At 44.2% G+C, this 20,420-nt stretch overlaps 1 protein-coding gene across 2 annotated transcripts; it reads left to right on the top strand.

Annotated features, from left to right (window-relative positions):
- The first annotated feature begins 4,942 nt into the window (after positions 1–4,942).
- On the top strand, positions 4,943–19,674 carry YPEL4 (yippee like 4). Of its 2 annotated transcripts, none has more exons than XM_042467907.1 (5): positions 4,943–5,422; positions 9,130–9,454; positions 9,860–9,903; positions 12,882–12,990; positions 19,399–19,674. In XM_042467907.1, exons 2-5 carry the CDS (start codon positions 9,314–9,316, stop codon positions 19,429–19,431), a joined length of 327 nt encoding a protein of 108 aa, XP_042323841.1. In that variant the 5' UTR covers positions 4,943–5,422; positions 9,130–9,313; the 3' UTR covers positions 19,432–19,674. The 2 variants fall into 2 exon arrangements, with proteins under 2 accessions (XP_042323841.1, XP_042323833.1); XM_042467899.1 differs by lacking the exon at positions 19,399–19,674 and adding an exon at positions 13,361–14,529 and having other exon boundaries at positions 5,150–5,422.
- The last annotated feature ends 746 nt before the right edge of the window (positions 19,675–20,420 follow it).

The raw sequence follows: 20,420 nt of genomic DNA, 5'->3' as shown, positions 1-20,420 counted from the left end.
CAAATTGGCCAAGTGCATTCAGTGCAGAATGTTTTGTCACACCGGTGCTCAACATGAGGATTGGCCGATTCGTATCCGGTCGCCTTGCACATGTCAGTGGTGCCTGCATGGGTTGCGACCTTAAACGCTTCCGGGGTGAAAGGGGAAGGTCCCGTCATGACAGCCGGTAAACAGCTGGGAGAGCCAGCTCATGCACATTAACAATCGCGATCAATGCCCATTACTGTTTCCTCTCTCATTCTGCTTGGTTTTAATTGTTACCATGACCTTCCCTTGCAACAAATTAGCAATGCCCGTTCTACGTGTGTGGTGTTGAGTTGTGTGTATGTATTCGGGGGGGGGGGAGGAGCAGTTCCAGCGGCTGTCAAAGAGGCTGGATGCCATCTAAAGTAAATGGGGATGCTTGATTAAGAGTTCCTCCTCCTCTCCCGGCTTGGGATCCAGCCTGGGCTGCATCCCAGGCAGGGAACAGGCGCGGGGCACTCGAATCGCGGTGATTGCCCCGTTCCAACAGCCTCCTCCTCCTCCTCCCAGCTTGAGAGGCAGCCTAGGCTGGATCCCAAGCCGGAGGGGAGGGGAGGTGCTGGAACCGCGATCCGTGGCCCCCGCGCCTCTCCCTGCCTGGGATGCAACCAGGGATGCCTCTCAGCCGGGAGGAGGAGGAGGAGGCTGGCTGGAACCGCATTCCAGAGGCCCCCCCGGCCTTCCCTGCCTGGGATGCAGCTAGGCTGCCTCTCAAGCCGGAGGAGGAGGAGGAGGCCGCTGGAACCGCCCCCCCCCCTCCTGGACCGGCAAGAGGAAAGACCCACCGGAAGTAAAAATTGGAATCTGGGGGTTGCGATGGATTCAGGACTGGGTAGTCACACCAGACCCATTCGCACTGAGGCGAACAGAGCCCAATCCAGGATATCGCCAATCCTTATCAGCGCACTGGCCAACACGCTCAAAAAGAGGAGCCCGTACGCATTCAGTTCGGCAGCTTGCGCATTCACGTGAGTGCGGATTGGGGCCATTGCTGGTATGATGGTATTGTGCGAAATAACGCGAATTCGAACCACCCAGTGCGGAAGACCCCCAGTTCCACACTCATCTGATAAGGGCCTATCTCTGCAGCCTATGAAGTTCTGGAAGCAGACAGGCTCTAAAGGGCAAACATTGACCAAAGACCAGGGAAACATATACAGCTGAGAAAAATCAGCACCAAGAAAAATCAGAATCCAAGACCTGGAACAAGGTAGTACAAGATATATATTATATTACAACTGCTGTAGGTAGAAGTAAAATTCAACAGAGAATGGACCAGTTAAACTCCAGTTTTATGTAACAACAACTGCTGTCTGGGAGTAATTGTCCTTCCTAGCCAATACTGGTTCAAGTTTGAAGGAACACGCCATTCAGAAGACTATAAACCAGGACAGAGATAACATTGTAGAAAGTTATTACAGAGGCAGAGTGCAGATTATGGAATAATAATAAAAAAATGTTCACAGTGCTCCCACTTTTCTAGGCACTCAGCAAGGTCGATGAGGTCTGCTTGTTCCAACTGAACCTCAGCTTAGTTGTGGCCAAAGCATTGGCTGAAGAAGTGTGTGTGTGTGTGTGTGTGTGTGTGTGTGTGTGGTGATAGTGGGGGGAGGGGAGAAGGCAGCATTGAAAGCAGAAACTGACACTGCTGTTGAAGCACACAGGAAGACTGAAATGAAATTCAGCCTAGAAGCCCTGTATCCTAAGAAGAAAGCAGTAGTAGCTGAGGCCCAAGCCAACAGAATCAGAGAATCAGCTCAGTTCATTTCAAGCAGTGGGTTCTACTCAACTGACCACAGGCTATGTGTTGATCTGAGATAAAAAGTATATATCCAGTATATATAAGACCAATACATACTTTCCTTAGAATAAGAGTATTTTCTGTGATGATCCATCTGTGTTGTGTATAGAATTGCAATCCAAGCATGCATGGACAGGACAATGTACTACTGGTTTGAACTCTGTATCAAATTGTCTGGGAGAAGCACAACAAGCAAAGGGGTAAAACATGTATACCCTGCACTATCTATATGTTTATAACAGCTAAACTTCACTCTACTATTACAACTTACTATTACGTCTTAATTACAGCAGTCTCACAACACAACCAGGGGATGCCACAGTGTATTCAGACAGAAGCCTCTGGTATGACAAGACTTGCCAGATGTCTGATTTACCATGAGCCTGCCAAATTTGATAAGGGTCCTGAAAACTATAGAGCATAGATGTCTGTATTTTAGAATGCTATAAGAAAGCTAGATATCACTGTGGGAGGGAGGATCAATCTGCTAGCTAAATGGTCAGGCAGTGAGTGCTCATTCTTGCCACTGAAACCCATAAATGCCTGGACAACTTCAACAGGAAAGAAGAAACCATTAAAGTAAACACAGTTTGGCTACTAGTCCTGAAAAACACCAAAATTAAGACCCAGTAAATGCAAATGAAAACCATCCAGGGTGAGAGGGGTTTCTCAGCAGACAATGGATCATTAATTAAATAGACAGCATGAGGCCTTGCCATTCAGCAACATACTGTATATCCCACTCCCTTCCCTGCAGCATTCTCTGAAGATGCCAGCCACAGCTGCTGCAGAAACGTCAGGAATAAACTCTTCTAGAACACAGCCTCATAGCCTGAAAAACCCAAAATAGGGATGCCGATCATGAAAGCCTTTGACTTCATAATATCAAGTAATTTCTATAACACTTATCAGTGAACTTAAATACTCCCTGCCTAAGTGGTTTACAGTGTGTAAGCTAATTGCTCCCAACAAGCTGGCTACTCGTTTTAGTGACCTACAGAAGGATGCAAGGCCTGGGATTGAACTCACAACCTTGTGACTGTGACAGGCTGTGAGAATGCACCTCCACAGTGTGTCTTCAGGCTTGATGGAGTGGCTCATACTTTCACCAAGGAAGGCTTTGGGCTAGTTATTTTTTTTACGTGTGTTGTGTGCCTTCAAGTCATTTCGTATTCACAGCAGCCCTCATGGGGTTTTCTTGGCAAGGTTTCTTCAGAGGAGGTTTGCCATTGCCTTCCCCTGAGGCCGAGAGCATGTGACTTGCCCAAGGTCACACACTGGGTTTCCATGGCACAGCGGGGAATCGAACCCCAGTCTCCAGAGTCATAGTCCAACACTCAAACCACTATGCCATGCTATTTTTTTATAGCAGCACCAACAAGTTCTAGTTTGTCCTTCTGCTGCTTGGTAAGTAGTGCAACTCTGGCTTACAGAAATCAGTGTCAGAACTTGTTTTGTTTTGCTTTGTTTTGAGGGGGGGAAACTGGAGTGTGAGAGAAGGACTGTTTTGACTATTGCTTGTTTTTGACCCCAAGTTGATCTGAAACCAGTACTGGTTTCAAATCACTACATCACACTGGTATCTGCACTTTTTTATTTTGTTTTGAGGGGAGAAACTGGAACACAAGAGGAGGACTATTTTGGCAATTGCCTGTGCTTGACCCCCAAGTTGATCTCAAGCCTCTACTGGTTTAGGAAGGCTTCCTCAGGTGGGAATAGTCAGTGGTCAATCTATTTGTCAGGAAAAGACAATCTGTGTCAAGAATCTGCCTGGAAGACACTTGTGTGCATGGGAGCTATGAAGGCGCTTGCGGGTGCTCAAGGTTGAAGAAGCGCATGGGTGTCAGGCAGCTCCAAGGCATGAGAGCGGTGGTTTGAGTGTAGGACCAGGGTGACCAGACACCCTCCTTTTCCAGGACCTATCCTCCATTCCAACCTTCTGTCCAGGAGGAATTCCAAAATGTCCTCCGTTCAGAGCACAACTAAGAAGCACAACTTTACATTTTAAGTCCAAATTAAAGGCTATTCTATTCAGGGAAGCCTTCCAACTTTCGTCTTGATTTTAACGACTGTATATTTCATGACATATTATTTGTATTAATTTACATTTTTATAGTATTGTTTACCATCTTGTGTGTGATTTTAAATTGTGTGCCGTAGGCAAGCTTTTGTTTCTGTTTTGGAAACAAAATTGTTGTTTTTCTTCATATGTAAAGCGCTATGTAAAGCCTATGCTGCTATACAAATAAACGTAATAATAATAATAATAATAATAATAATAATAATAATAATAATACATTTATATGGGTGTTTTCAGCTTTTATTTGGCCATGTTCTCCATTTCCCTTAAACACCCTTCATTTTGCTGTGCCTTGTCCTCCTTTGCAGTTATGATATTGGGTCACCCTGCGTAAGATTAGGACTCTGGAGGTCTTTAAAAGAAGGGCACTCTATACATGTGCAGGTGTGCTTCTTAGAGACAGTGTGGCGTAGTGGTTCAAGCATAAAGAGTACGGCCAGGGTTCAAATCCTAACTGGGGCATGGAAACCTGTTAGGTGTCAGCCACAGCTGCTGGGCAAACGTCAGGAATAAACTCTTCTAGAACATGTCGATATAGCCCCCAAAAACCCACAAAAGAACTGTTAGGTGACCTTGGGCCAGGGTTGCACCCTCTCAGCCCCAGAAGAAGAAAAACCCTTTGTTGTTGTTGTTGTTGTTGTGTTCCTCCGTGCCCTTCCTGACTGACAGTGACCCTGGCTCTGCCTCAAAACACTGAATGGTTTTTCGTAGACTATGCAGTTTATTTTATCTGCTTTAATTGATTTTATATGTGTACAGCGCTGTGGGTAAATTTACAGCGCTATATAAATAAAGCATAAAAAGGAGGAGGAGGAGGAGGAGGAGTAAAAAAAGGAGGCTGTGCTTGCCCTCTTCAGGCCATTGCCGACTCCTCATGGCGACCCCTCCTTCCCCTGCCCCTGGGGCTCCCTGGCCAGGTTTCTCCAGAGGAGGGTTATAGCCAGGGAGGCTGAGCAGGAAGGACAGCACCAAGGTCCCTCCCTGGGAGGGAGTCACTCACTTCAGGGCCGCCATAAGTCGCAAATAAGCTCTTGGCGGTTTAGGGGCTGTTAGGAGGAGGAGGAAAGGGCTCTCCTGGGTCGCCAGTGACCCCCAAGGCAGAGTTTGTTTGTTTGTTTGTTTGTGGCCGGGAGTACATTACTCTCTGCCTCAGAGTAATGTAGGCTGGGCTTTGTCACCTGCGTGCCCCTCTCTTCCATTCCTCCCCCTCCCCATTCCCCCCCAAAGCCCATCTTCTTCTCCCCTTCAGTGGCCTTCCTCCTCCCTCTTGCCTCCCTGCCTCTGACGTAGAAGGGGCGGCTGACGACGGGCCATTTTTTGGGAGGGAGAGGAGGAGGAGGAGGAAGAGGGCGGGAAGGATGGAGGATGACTCACAATGTTATGATGATGCGGATCCCCAACGCGCAGCAGCCCCTCCACAAGCCTAGGCTCCGAACGACGCGGCCCTAGAGATCGCCATCCCAGCAGCAGAGCCCCGAGAGAGGGACCCCGCCAGCCCCACGGGAGACGGAGTCAAGGTGAGAGGAGACAGCAGACACACCGAGCAATTCACCCGCTTTGATGCCGCTGCAACTGCGAAAGGCTCCAGGCGATGGCATTTGGGGAATGGTCGTTTGTTGCGGTACCTTTGGCAAACGACCGATCCCCAAATTCCATCGCCTGGAGCCTTTCGCAGTTGCAGCGGCATCAAAGCGGGTTATCTCAGCAGTGTGGACACAACTGCGAACTTTCCTAGGCTCACTGGGTCCCCTTCTCTTCTCTTCAAGTCCCGACACAGGGGAACTTGGCACCCTCCTTTTCCTGGCGCCACGTGAGAGTCAGACCCCCCTCCAAACCCAAACCCCACACTTGCAGGAACCATCCCCAGCCTCCCTTTCGCCCTCAGTGCTAGGGGATCCTGGGAAAGGTTGTTGTTGTTGTTGTTGTTGTTGTTGTTGTTGTTGTGTCACCAGAGATCCCTCCCCCTCCTCTCTCTATGACAAGGTGAAAGGATGTCTCACAAAAGTACCCTTCCCAGGACTCCCTAGCACTGAGCCAAAATTGGGATTGTTCCTGCAGTGTGGGGTTTGTTTTTTGGGACCTTGGACTGAATGCCTGACAAAACTATCCTTCCCAGGATTCCCTGGCATTTAAAGCGGGCTCAGACTGGGATGGCTTCTGCGGTGTGTTTTTGGACCCTTTGCAGGGGCACCGCCACCTTTACCTGGCCTCTCAGCCCTTTCCCCCCTCTATGCCCTGGTCCTGAAGGTGCACCTGAGAGGAAGCTGAGCTTGATGATGATGATGATGATGCAGGCTTTGTGTTTTGCTAGGATGCTTCCCGGCCGCCTCGTGCATCATCGTCATCATCATCATCGTCATCAGGGTCCCGGTTTTAGGAAAGATGGGATCGATAACTTTGGATTTGGATGCTCCGCAAGGATGGGTTTGTGAACGCGGGCGAATGGCCCCACGACGGCGATCAACCCACCCCCCTCTAAATAAAACCCAGCCTAGTCTGAAATAATGCAGCTTGGCACCACTTTTAAGTGCTATAGCTGTCTCCGATGGAGTCCTGGGATTTTCATTTTGGCAAGGTCTTTCGCCTCCTGGGCGCCAAAGAGTGTGCCTCACAAAACTACAGATCCCAGGAGTCTGTGGGAAGGTGCCACGCAGTTAAAGCAGGGTCAAGCTGCATTACAGTCATGAATCCTCCACGGTTTCAACCATCCAGGGCTTGAAAATATTTCCATACAGTATATCCCTATCTATCTATCTATCCATCCATCCTGTTTCTATATATTAATACAGTGTATATATTAATATAAAATATTTCTATATATACTGTATAGATATATAGATAAAGTATAGACAGACCAATAGAGATATATAGAAATATTTTCAAACCCTGGATGATTGAAACACACACACAAACATACATACACATAGAGACGTTCCAAAGAAAGCAAACCTTGACCTTCCCATTGTACCTAGAGGGGAGACCCCTTTGCTACGCCATTGCCTATAATGGGACTTGAGCATTCAAGGGTTTTGGTGTATCCACAGGGGTCCTTGTACCAAACCCCAGCAGAGACCAAGGGCCCACTCTGTAGTGTATTTCTATCCTGCAGATCAGTGGTTCCCAAACTGTGCCCTTTAAGAGAGTTTGGACTTCAGCTCCCAGAAGCTTCAGCGATATTGCCCAATAGTTTGGGATTCTGCGAGCTGAAGTCCCAAAGCTCTTAAAGGGCACAGTTTGGGGAGCACTAGTGCAGATGCACCCGAGGAAGGCAGCATCCGAAAGTCGGCCCTTGAGAGGTGTAATGCCCCCTTCCCGCTGGCAGGGGGCGCTCTCGAACGGTTAGGGGGCCATTGAGCAAAAGTGAGGGGAGCGGGTGGAATGGCGCCGGAACCCCAGCAGAGGGCGCCCAAGCACTCTGTCATTAAAGTGGGCGTGCGGAGGGACAAAGGGAGAGCATTGGCAGTGGAGGCAAGGCCAGGGTCACCGGGCGTCCTCCATTTCAGCCTTGTGTCCAGGAGGAATTCCAAAATGTCCTCCATTTTAAGCATGAATGAGCAGCATGAATCTATATTTACATAAATGTCCCTATTTGGTCACATTTGTCTTGAATGTCCTACATTTCACGGTGTCATGTCCTCCTTTGCGGTTAGGACACCTGGTCACCTTGGGCAAGGGCCAGAGGGGTGCACCTACACTGCAAAAACACACCCAAGCAGCAGAACTCTTTGGCAGGAAGGCTAGGGACCCTGCATAACTACAGATCCTAGGATTCGATTGGCTGGAACTACAGCACTCAAAAGCGGTGTATCAAATGGTACATTATCACAACAGTGTATTTGCACTTAGAGCTACAGAGTTTGGGGATGGGATGTGGGGTGCTGACACAAAAAGATGCTTTCACACATGACAAGAGCCACTCTCAGGTTTTGTGATGCTTTCATTGTGTAACAGTAGGTAAACCAGAAGGGAAGGTAGTCTGCTGGGGCAAAAGGAGAGTCCAGCATCCATGTTAGTGTAAAGTCTTTGTAAGACCTACTCAAAGGCCCCAAAATACAGAACTCTTAATCAGGGAAGATGTTGCACAGAGTTTTGTTTTTTCTGGGGGGGGGGAGGGGGGAGGAAAATGGTCTGATTTGTAAAGCCGTGGCAGACAGACAGTGGGAGGAGGTTGCAGACACTCCAGTGAGGCTCTGACAGGAGGCTAAAATTGTTGCAGATACTCCAGGAATAGGACAGAAAACAGAATTATTTCTAAATGGGCATTTTAGATTAAGAGCATACAGCATTACTTTTCATTCATACATGAAAACCACAGAAACCAAGATTATAGTATCATGCATGTAGGAAGGAGTAAAACCCACTGAACTCCAGGCCTTACCCATGACTGTGAAAGCAGCCACTAGGAGCAGTTTTCACATGGCTTGTTATATGACAAAAGTTGGGAGGATAAAGAACATATGATCTGGGTCTCTGGTATATCTGAATTTTTTGCCTTCAAAAGGAAACAAATCTAAATGAACCTTTTTCCTCTTCAGGCTTTCAACTACTATATGACATAGGTCTGTTCCTACAACAATAGCTTGTGCTGGGGATTTAAATTCTGCGTACCCAACATTGCTTTGCATGGTTTAGTTAGTGGCCCTTGGCTGGTTTTTTTAGCTTTCCTCTTGGTACAAACTAGGTAAAGTCCCTCTCTCCCAGAACCGTCTCTATTTTAGAAGTAGACTGAGGATTCAAATGATGCATGTGATTTACAAGTTGCATGCTGATTTATGGCAATCCCATGAATTTCATAGGGTTTTCGTAGGCAAGCCACTTCCTTTTGGTGGCAGTACTGTACTGATTATGAATATGGAGTAAAGGCCCTGTAGTTCTTATTGCAGATTGATGAATGTCTACAGATTATAATGCAGTTGCAGACAAGGCCCATACCTAATAGGAGCTGGTGGCTTCCATGTCAGTGGGGTGGTGAATCTGCTGCTGGTTTTAAATTTTTAAAGGATCTAAAGTGCAACACCCTATCCCCAAAATAGGGTTCAGCACCTTGAGTAGCTCATTTAAAAGTGAAACTAAAACCCGGAGTGGATTTGCTGCACTGATACTGGATCCACTGGCCACCATTGATTCCAGCACCATACAAGATCCAGATCATCTTCCCCAAGAAACAGAAAGTGGGCTTTCTGTGAGCTTGCCTGATATTTCTATGTTCATTGTTTCTCTGCAGGTGACTCCCCTTTCGGTCTGGTTCTCATCTGGGGGGGGGCCTGGCAGCGCAGTCCCCCCAAACTTCATTTTTCTGAAACACGGCTCTAGCCAACCTGCTTCGCTGTTTCACTTGCGATCGCCTGTGTGGGGGCTGCACGGCGCCAGCTCCCCCACCTAGACAGGGCATTGCTCTCCAGCCTGTCATGCCCAGCTGCGAGCCAGTACCACCTGCACCTTGCCTTCCTACCAAGACCTTCCGCAGTTACCTGCCACGGTGCCACCGGACATACAGCTGTGTCCACTGTCGGGCACACCTGGCCAAGCATGATGAACTTATCTCAAAGGTAGGCATGTCCCACAAAATTGATGACAAGCTGAAGTACATCTACCATGGCCTAACAAGCTCTCTGGCACTATGTGTTTCCTTTGTGTTAACTCAGGACTAGAGCCTGGAGAATTTATTTTTGACTACAGCTCTCAATATGTATAGTAATGCTGGCTGGGGAATTTTGGGAATTGTAGCCCCCTCCTCAAAATGTTATTCCAAGCTCAGCCCAAGGCTCCATTACGGCACTCAAAAGCATTCTTATCACAGTACCTCACTGGGAATATTGGTGGGTCCAGGACTTCTCTTGATCATTCTCATTTCTGGGGATTTCTGCATTGGAGCAAAGTGGTGGGGTTTGGGGGAGTGGGTTAAAAAACCTGTCAAGGGAGAGAGTTGTAACTCCTATACTTTATTTCCACAGTCCTTCCAGGGAAGTCATGGTCGCGCCTATCTTTTCAATTCTGTGTGAGTGTCCTCCTGCAATTGGTTTTCTTTGGTGGAGGGTGGGCTAAAATGTGGGGAGAGTCTAAATGCACAGGCAGACAAAGTTATGGTTTCATTTCCTACCTGAAGAAAATAGAGCTGCTACAACTCTTCAGCAAAGGGAGGAAAAGGTCTCTGGCTTATTCTCCAAAACAATCTCACTAGGGTGCGGGAGGGAAGTTTAGGTTTATGTTTAGGTATTCTCTGCAGAAGACATAACATGGAACATATCTATTGTATATTATTTATCATCTCATAGTCCACAGACATTCTTACAATCTGAGCTCCACCACACTGAGCTCTTAAACAGAAGGGATTAAAAAAGAAAAGAGCAGTTGAATATGTGCCCCTGTCATCTGCAACTAGGAAGTAGAGAGAAGGGCTTCAGTCAGAGGGGATAACCTCTCGCAGCTTTGTACTTAAGCAATTCACTTTTCAGGAATAAACCACATTCCAAGAGAAAGGAAATAGTGCTTCATTTTTCTTTGTACAACCTTTGTTCCTGGAGGGTCATCAGTGCTAATTCAACAGTGGTCTCTACTACACCCTCCTGTTGAACTAGCCCTTCAGACCTTACACTTGAACTCTGGCCTGGGTTCCTTGCTTGTGTCATCATGGTTCCCTTTTGGGTGCTGGGCTCAGCACCCCACAAGATGATATACTCTTGACCTGTAAGCAGGACCTTCTCTTGATTGTGAACTGCTGGTGGTGATAGGATCACCTCTCACTCTGACAAAATGATTAATGTTTCTTATTCACTATTTATCTGCCCTCCAGTTTAATTACAAACAATTCATTCCTCTTCTCTTTAAAATTCATGATACTGAAAATTTTAATATTTTTTGCAAAAGTGGCAAGATTATTAAGCCTTAGACCTGAGAATTCTTCATTATCTTTCAGACTTGTGGGACTGTGCTTTTCCTTTCTGGTGTAATACAGTACGTACAAAATACAGTAAAAGATTCTCCAGAGGCCTCTGTGTCTGTTGTGGTTATAGCAGTGCAGAAAAACATATCATTTTCCTTCTCTTCATTTTTCAGTGGCCTTTGGCAGGGAAGCAATTTAGCTCTAAATCAGTTTGAGTCATAAGAATTTAGCATTCCTCTCCTATGGCTGTCAAATCCAGCCAAGCAAACTGTGGTTCTGAAATAGTCAATCCTTTTCTCCACAGAAATAGACATCAAAGATATAGCCATTATAGTCTGGATCAATATGCAAAGGGATAGTGTAGCTTTAATATCCCTTTGCATACTCTCAGAAACAGTTCTTAGTGGTAGGAATGTATAACATGGGCAAAGCAACAATATGCTTGACCAGATTGGTGAGAGACAACAAAGTCTCTACAGTATTTAACAGTTTATGGGAGGTTCCCATGGATGTTTCATATTAGTCATTAATGTCTGTCTGCCATTGTGCTTTTATTATGTTAATATGTGACCCAAGGCAGCTTACAATAGAAGTTAAAACAAATACAGTTTAAACAAGGCATAATATAAACCTTCTGCTAAGAATAAATAGTTGTATTGAAAATATTAATTTACAATAATTCAAAAAGCAGTTAAAACATAATAATGGTAATAAACATAGCACATCTCTATTAAAAGACCTTCTGGGTAAACAAGTTTTTTCTTGCCAGCAGAAAGAAAGGAGAAAGGGAGCCAGAAGGAATTCCATAAGCAAGCAATAATGATCCTCATCTGTTTTTGCCACTGGACAAACATGAACTGTTTACCTCTAAATGCAGCTCTTCTGCTGCCCATAGATATTAAATCAGGTTTTAACATATGATATAGCTTAATGAAAAACAAATAGCAAAGAATGCAGTTATGGTACTTTTCACCTCAACAGGGGTCAGTTTACTGAGGAAGTTAAACTTTCTTTTTTATCTACCTCTAATTTACTAATTCCACAGCTCAGGACGATGTAACTTTTGGTGTCTTATCAACTTGAAATTATGGAGGAAGATCAACAGCACATGATTCATTTTCAGCTGCTGCTAGCTTCCAGAACAATCTTACCTATTAAATCATGCTACGACAATGATTATGATTATGTGTAGTAAAAACTACTGCAGTGAGCATAAGCACCACACACTGAGGAGATGCCTCTGTGCCTGCCAGGGCAGAAGACAATTCTTGGGTTATGCCAGACCCATCTCTGTTTCTGCAGCTCCAGCTAGTAGCCTGACTCCTCCTATTCCCATCATCTTTACCTAACTTTAAAACCATGTTTTGCTTCTAGAAAGCTCCCCTAAAGCTCAACCCTTTCGCACTTCCTACTGATCTCAAGTTGTCATGCCGTGTGCAGGCTGAACATTGTACAGACTTGAAGAACTAAATAAAGGAGGAAAGGATGTAGAATTCAGAGTAAAATTAAAACATGTTTGTCCAAGGTCTCTCTTTCTCTTCCTAGAGACCAGTGTGGTAATTAGGCTGGTTCTGCAGTATGTATGTCCCCCAGTCCTCTTGTCCTTGGCTAAGGTTCACTGTTGTGTAGGTTCTTCTCTTGCCCACTGGAGGTCACTGTGAGAATGAAATCAGAATCCATCTACTCTCAATGCTCCATCTTCAAGTTCTTAGCTCAGTAGACTGGATATTCATTTTTTCTTTTAAAGATTAAATGTAAGGCATGGCATAATAGTTGTGACCCTTCTGTATCTGTTGCTGCTCACTAGATTTAGATCCGCAAACAAGAAATGTTGAGATTTCATACCAAATATATAAACTATGTTTCTGTTGCTGAGATCTTCCCATAAATTGTTGCCCCTTAAAACAAGTGTATGCTTGAAAGACTTTTCTTTCTCTTCTGTCTGAAAATTTCTTGCAAACATCTTAAGATAGGGACATTATCCTCTCCTTGAAAAGACTTTGGAGTGATCTCCCTTGCAGGCAGAGAGAATAGGGTGCAACGTTGATGAGGATAACACGAGAGATGTTGCCCTCTAATTTCTTTGACTGCAGGGTTAATGTGGGCTGTGGTCCAGCCGAGCAACGCCTCTTGCTCACAGGTCTCCATTCAGTTGCTGACATATTCTGCGAAAGCTGCAAGACTACGCTGGGCTGGAAATATGTAAGTACTGAATACAGATAGCTTACCTATGTAAAAAATAAATCCCTTTCAATCAGGATTCCTGGAAAAAGGAAAAGCTAGTCTCTGTCACTGTCTCTTGGAGAATAGGCCAAATGTGGCATCCCTGGTCAGAATACGCCAGATGTGGCATCCCTTAGCACCAGATATGCTACGATTAGTCTGCAGCTCTCATACCATACCAGTGGAAATGCTGGTTCCCAATAACTCTGTTGTTATTGGTTTTGCTACAGATACTACTCCCCCTTTCTGGAAGCAAATATGTCTGCATGCTATAATTGTAGGGCAGTGAGTTAGGCAGGCAATGTCTGAAGTGAGTAGGCTCATATCTTCCCATTTCCTCGTTTGCCAGGAACAAGCCTTCGAGACCAGCCAGAAATACAAAGAAGGAAAGTACATTATTGAGATGTCACATATGGTGAAGGACAACGGCTGGGACTGAGGGGGGAGGGCTCTGGATGCACACCCTCCTGCGTAGCATGCCTTGCCCTTTCCTAACCCCACAATCACAGCTGGCATCCTGGCACAACCAACCCATCCCTTTCCCCACCCCATCTCCTGCACAGCATCACCCGTGGGAGTGGAAAGACCAGGACCTTTCTCCCAAACCTCTTGTAGATTCTGAAATGCTGGATCCAGTTTGGAAGACCCTACACCACTTCTACAGCAGAAGGGCAAGTTCATAGGGTACAGAAGCCTATGTGGGAGGATTGTAAATTAGATTCTACATGACCTGTTACAGGGCATGCTATTCCCCCTCCCCTGCACTTCTAACACCTGTTTGGTGGGACAAACTGGGGCAATTGGGGCAAACAGAACAGCAAAGGCTGTATAAGAGAGATACAGTCCTTTCTGGAAGGGGCAAAAAAGCCTGGGAAGACAGGGCAAACAGGGAAGGAGTCACAGTTCAGTGGGCAGAGCACATTTTGCACGATGAAACCTCCAGGTTCATGAGTCTTTGGTACTCCCACTTTAAAAGAACCTCAAGGAGCAAGGCTGTAACAGAACTTTTTCCAAGTCCCTGGGCAACTGCTGGCAGTCACAACTGACAATAATGAGTAGGAAGGACCAGTGATCTGGTTCAGTATAGGGCAGCTTCTTATTCTCCTCGTTTTGGTGGAGATAAATCAAAAGTGTGTGTCTGTATACCAGTGTTGGGTAGAGAATGCTGGAGGGAAAATCAGTCCCTCCCAATTTGAAACAAAAAGTATCCTGGAGGTAGGGGACAGAGGAGCAGTCCCTCTCCACATGGGGCCATGGTAGTTCACCTCCTCCTTCACCATCCCCTTTCCCCAAACACTGCCGTGGTATTTTCCCCATGTTTATTCTATGGAGTCTGTTTCTTTTGTTTTGGGTCGCCATGTGCTTGTGATCCCGGGGCACCATGGACCCCCACAACCCCCTCACCGCACATGAAGAAAGGGTTGGGGGGGTCAGGTGGGACAAAGCCTCAAGCACTGTCACCAGCGCAGAAATTTTTTGTATAATAAAAGTGTTTTATATTTAAAGCAAGCAAACAAATATCATAGTACCAATTGTTTCTGTCATCCTGTTTCCTTGCTAAAGTTCAACATAAAGCCAGCAATACTGTTCACAAGGGAAAAGTTTGCTGGTCAGATATTCAAAAAAGGTTTGTTTTAAATAAATACAGAAAACAGAAGCAACAGCTGACTGCGTCAAGTAAAAGGTTAAATATAGCATTAAAAAACCCCAACCAGCAGCACTACTGAACAAGCATTAGGAAACTCATGCACACAAGGAAAGGCCAAACAATATTTATAATTGGGAAACTCTAGAAAAAGGTGTGTAAAACTATTGTATTTTAGAAACTGGTTAGCACAGCTGCCCACATCTTCCTTCTCACATGTAGAAAAAGTCAAAGCTTTTTCTCTCCATGAACTTTTTCATTGAACCCAACAACTGATCACATGTACAAGAACATTAGGGGGATTCAATCACCAACACAGGAACATTTATTCTGAAGGACTGGTTACTGTTATTAGCCTCAAAAAGACGAGTGCCACAGATGATTTACAAGAAATGAACCCATCCTTCAAGGGCCTCTCAGGTATCCCTTCAGCTACCCCAGTTGCTGGTGAATTATCTAACCCAACAGTTGATGTTGGACAGCCCCACATGAAGGTAAGGGTTGATAACCTTGTCAAAGCGGAAACCTTTACCTTTCCTTTTTTAGATGGACTGCCCCCTTTTGGGGCATTAATTTTTCTCCAAGACGCAACCCTTTGGCCTTTCATGTAAGGAGGCTCAATACCTCTGAGGTTGGGAGGCTTCATGCTGCTGCGGCCACCCACCCAATGCCCTTTTTACATTGCACTGCTTGGGTTGGGCTCAGACAGTAGCACAATGTGAAAAGAGCCTCGGACAGGGGCCATGCCCAGTACACTTGAAGGCCCTGCGTCTCTCTGCTGAAAGAAGAGAAACACCATCACCTCTCTGCAGGGAATCTCTGAAAGATCACACATGATGACAGGGATTTATTTAACTTTTATCCAGGGCACTTTCTTTGGAAAGTCTGCTATGGAACATATTGGGCTCCTGCTGTCACGCACAAATCAGGTCAACTATGTCAGTCTTCTTTCAGAAGTAATGTACTGTTTTAAGTTTCTAGAAGATTATTCAAGAATTGCACCTACACGGGGGTTGGGGTTGGGAATAAAGGGTCATAAGATAACTTGTCTCTGCCAGTGAATAGCTATTAGTTCTACCTCTACAATAGCATACAAGGACATTCTGCTGAGGCTGCATTGGTATAGCAAAAATGACTTATGAAATCCTCATTATTAAGATTGCTTGAACATAACCAGAACACCCAGTTTCACCATAAGGTGCCCTGAATCAATACTCAGGTGGGAACACACTTGGCTCTAGTACAAGTAGTACACTATCTCACCTGCTCAGGTACCATGCAAAAGGGGTTCAAAAAGCTGGATTCCATCTTATCACTTCTCAAGAGATTTTTTTGCATTTAAGTTCTTTTAAATTCCAACTTGTGACAGAGGGAGAATATTCTGCATCAAAAATGAGACTGCAAGAAATAAGGTACAGGTTTTTTTTTTTTGGGGGGGGGGGGTTTACAACTGTAATAATAGGTCTAGAGGGTCCGTGTTTTACTGGGTATAGCTAACTGCTGTATCACTTGTCCCTCAAATACTTCTTTTTGTTACTTTTTTTGTAACAAAAAGTATGCTCTACTAATTGGGAGATTCTGGGAGTTGTAGTTAAAAAGGTATCTTTACCAAGCTGGTAAATACAGGTGCTCTAGGAAAATGGAGGAGAGAAAGAGGGTTGTTCTCTGACAGGCAAATATCAGCGCCAGGGATAGGAACCAGGTTTCCAATTCCACGTCTGCACTGTTCCCTCGATGCTCTGGAATTCAGTATAAATGCTAAAAAAAAGTTCATTAGGTGCCCCCAGCAGGAAATTTGAGTGAAACTATTCTAATAATGTTAATGGCCATAGGTTCAGTTATAGGCTCTCTTGGAATACAGGGCAAAAGACTCTCTCTGCCCAGAAAAACTCAAAAGTAAATAACAAGGGACAGGAGGGCAAAGAGAGGTGCAGATACGGGAGGAGGATTTCCCAAAGGAGCACCTGTGGTCTGCTGAAGTTGGGAGTTTTTCATGCTGCTGCCCTGATTCAAAACTTGATGTTCTGTCACAGAAGACCTTGGCATTTGATTCCTGTAAACATCAGGTGGAGAAATTGTAACCATAGTAGAACTCTCTTTTCTAGAACTCTTTTGTTAGCCAAAACATTCACCTAAGAAGACATCAAAAATAGAACTAGCAAACACTGTATCAGCTGAAATACATGCAATGAATTAATTAACAAAATAAAGTTCCCCTCTAAATTTGTCTGATTCCTTGACTGGGAGCAGGACTAAGAGAGAGGACAACGAGACTGATAGTTTAGTTACAAAGGTTTGGGACACTGGTGCAATACCATGCCCTCAATTTTCACCAGCAGGTCATTCACCCCCTACTGAACACTGGGTCCAGATGTGAAGCAAACGGAATTGGGGAAATGACAACAAGCTTCTGCAGCAAAGGCGGGGAGAAACAGCTCTTGTTTGGAGTCTGATGTTAAGAGAATTAGACAAAAAGTTACTACATGCAATGGCTTTTATAATCCTATTCCTCCTCTCATACATGGCTCAGGGGTGGGTGGGAATCTGCATTTAGCAGCTCTTCTGTCCTCCATATAAAAGATCTTCTGTTTGATTGCAAAAGCCCAATTTTTTTGTTACAGTACATGTGCAAAAATCCAGTGGTTAGCAGATAGAAATAACTGCAAAGATCTAATCAAAATCACATATCTACACCTTTTTAAAACAATACAGCTCACTGAACTGCTGTGATTATTGGATTGATTAAACACATTAAATTATACTTGGTTATAGCATCTCTTCTGGAAAACACAGAATGACACTGGAGAATCCACCCCCCCCCAGTACTCTAATCAATTTAACCACTCCAAAAATATTCACAAATAGATGATAAGCTGCACAAGGCAAAAAACAATCCATAAATTCCTGAAAGTCAGATACAGAAATCATTGGCAAGGGAAAACCATACACAGGTTTCACATAAATGCCATCCAAATTACAAAACAAGGATATATGTAAGTAACAAAAAGACAATCCCAGGAGAGAATATGGAAATAATTCATGAAGTTGATGGCAGCTGTTTCTTAATTTACACCAAGCACATTCTCTAATGATTTGAGAAAAGTAGTTTTAATTGGAGGGGTAGGTGGCAGAACCTTCCAAAGCCTCATAGGTTTGACCATTTTGCTGCAACGACAAGACACAATTAAATAAATTAATGCTACAATAACTCACAGTATCTAATACAGGCAGAGACCCACCTATCACCACTGCAACAACAAAACACATCCTGCCAACTCTGCATCTAAATTAACAATTTTCTCTTTAGTTCACATCAAGTCTCCTAAAATCCTTCCCAAGATGAGTTATCCCACAATAACATCACAGCTGCTGTTACTTCATGGAATTCTTGCTGAGCAACGTAGAGAGAGATGACAGTTCAGCAATACTATTTACCTAATTTTTAAAACAGTACTGTTTCAGGTATATCATTTCTAGAAAAACTACGTATTGAAGAAAATGTGACTAGAAATACATTAAAATATTTATAAACCACAGAACCCTAAACCTAATTAGATGTGAAGCTCACTCAATTGAGAGATGCTCCCATGCTCAAAAGTTTACATGGAAGATCAGTTGCACAGACTGGAGGCAGACTTCATTTTGAAAATATTCATACATTGCTGAGATCAGAGGTAGAGTGCCTGAACTGTGTGCATTTATGCAAGTACCAAGATCTTAGCAAGACAGCATATCTTCTATTTCTTGGCAAGATACTAACATTCTCCTCACACATTCAGATGGTGGCTGGTTGAAAGAGACCATTAAATAAAGTAGATATGCTTCTGGTTAAGAGGTCCACACCAAGAAATTTTATGTTGACCAGACTGAGTATAATGAGGATGGTTAACATTGCTAAGGAAAAAGTGGGTGGACTGTAATCCTTGCAAATACATATAGGCCCCACATCCTCCACCAGGAAACAAGTACAGAGGCTGGACAATGGTAAATGGGTTGGGTCAATGGCCAATCTGCTGCTGCCTTTGGAGTGGAGGCTAGAAGAGCATTTGAAGTGGCTGGTCCTCCATGCCCACTCATCCTCTCCTAGCGGCAGACCTGATAATTAGTAAAATTTCAGTTTCAAACATTCAGGTTCAACATTATTATAGTGTAAGTCAAACTGACACCAATTAGTTGTAGGACTGAGGAAACTAAGAGTGTTGAATTACAGGATAATTAGACTGCTACTAACATTTCCAACCTTACTGTTATATTTCTAGACTTCCCAAAGATGCCATTTCATTTCTCTAGTATAGAGATCCCCCTCACCACAGAGGGAAATGGACTTGTGGATATGTGCTGGAAGAAAGGGCTTGCTCTTGTATACCTGATTACTCCATTTGACCCTTTGTCTATCAGTCAGTCAGTGTCTCTTTCTCTTACTCACAGATAAATACAAATGCAGTTCCAGAATTTGATTTTCAACTTGAAAGAACAATAAAAGTTCAGGCTTTAGGAGATCCTTCAAACCTATATTGATAAGTTTGCGCTCATCAAAGCAACTTGTCTTTGAAGTGCTGACTGTATATGGAGCAAAATGACTAATGGAGAACAAAGAGCTTTCAAGTAGATTGAATAAAAATGTCTCTCCACTGTCAAGCAACTGTCAGTTTCTCAGCCTACAAATGGTTGACCTTGCCATAATAATACTGAAAGGTCAAATATTTCTATATAGACTGTAACTGTTGAAATTATAATTCCAGAGAGAAGTGGACAACTCTAAAAAGAAACAGTAGCTGAAAGAAAAAAGAAACAAATAGATTTGCCACTGGTTTTCTGGGGAAAACTGTTCTGGAACAAAGACAAGAGGGGGAAAAAGAAGAAGAAACAGAAAGCCACAACTCCCCCCCCCCCCCCGTTTAGTAACCATTTTTCTTTACTTGTCTTGCTTGCACTGCTTACTTAGAAATATGTATCACTGGGCCTTACATATGGGCACTTATTGAAATATATCGTTCAGATAAATCAAGCTCTTTGTAAAAGTCACACACCCCTGGTTCACTCCAGCAAATCCTTAGCAAACTGTCTATTCTCTATGGACCAATTCTCACTTTCTACCCCCCAGATGTACTTCTTGTATAAACTTACTAACTCTACAGGAAACAGGTCCTTTTATTAGATATTAACTGAATGCACTAGACACAGTTCTGCAGGTAGGATCTAGTTCAAAGGCACTCTAATCACAAGACCTTTAGGCCTTTCTTGGTAACACTTTTTAGCCATGGCATTATGCCTGAAATTTGGTTTAACTGCACTAAAGGAAAAGTTGCCTAAACTAGGGCTCACACAGATAGTTCTTAAGTTTTTCTCACAATCTGAACACACTCTCTATGAACAGGGTACTGTATACACATGCAGGGTGTAAGTATTTAGAAATATAGCATAATTCAGATTGACTCCTAACTCCAAACAAGCCATTGGACATACCAATAATTAAACTGGTATCTTTAATGCAATAACGCCACCCCAATGAAGCATAGATTTTGCAGTCTATGCAAACACTAGGCTTGCATTTTCCAAGGGTCAAAATGTAACGTATACAAGCTAAAGAGAACTGCTAAGCTGGTGAAACCTTCCAAATCCTTGGAGCCCGAAGAACTACAGAACTACTCTTTTAATGGCACTCCAGGGAGTGCCTTCTTCCCAAGAGTACTGAAAACCTGGTGGTTGCTAAATGACTGAACCAGAAATCCTGCAAAGTTTGTAATATTCTCATGTGTTCCCA

Source organism: Sceloporus undulatus, chromosome 1 (assembly GCF_019175285.1).
Source record: "Sceloporus undulatus isolate JIND9_A2432 ecotype Alabama chromosome 1, SceUnd_v1.1, whole genome shotgun sequence".
NCBI classification, from domain to species: Eukaryota; Metazoa; Chordata; class Lepidosauria; order Squamata; family Phrynosomatidae; genus Sceloporus; species Sceloporus undulatus.
Note: the sequence above shows the minus strand (reverse complement) of the source record. Positions and strands in the feature narration are given on the sequence as shown.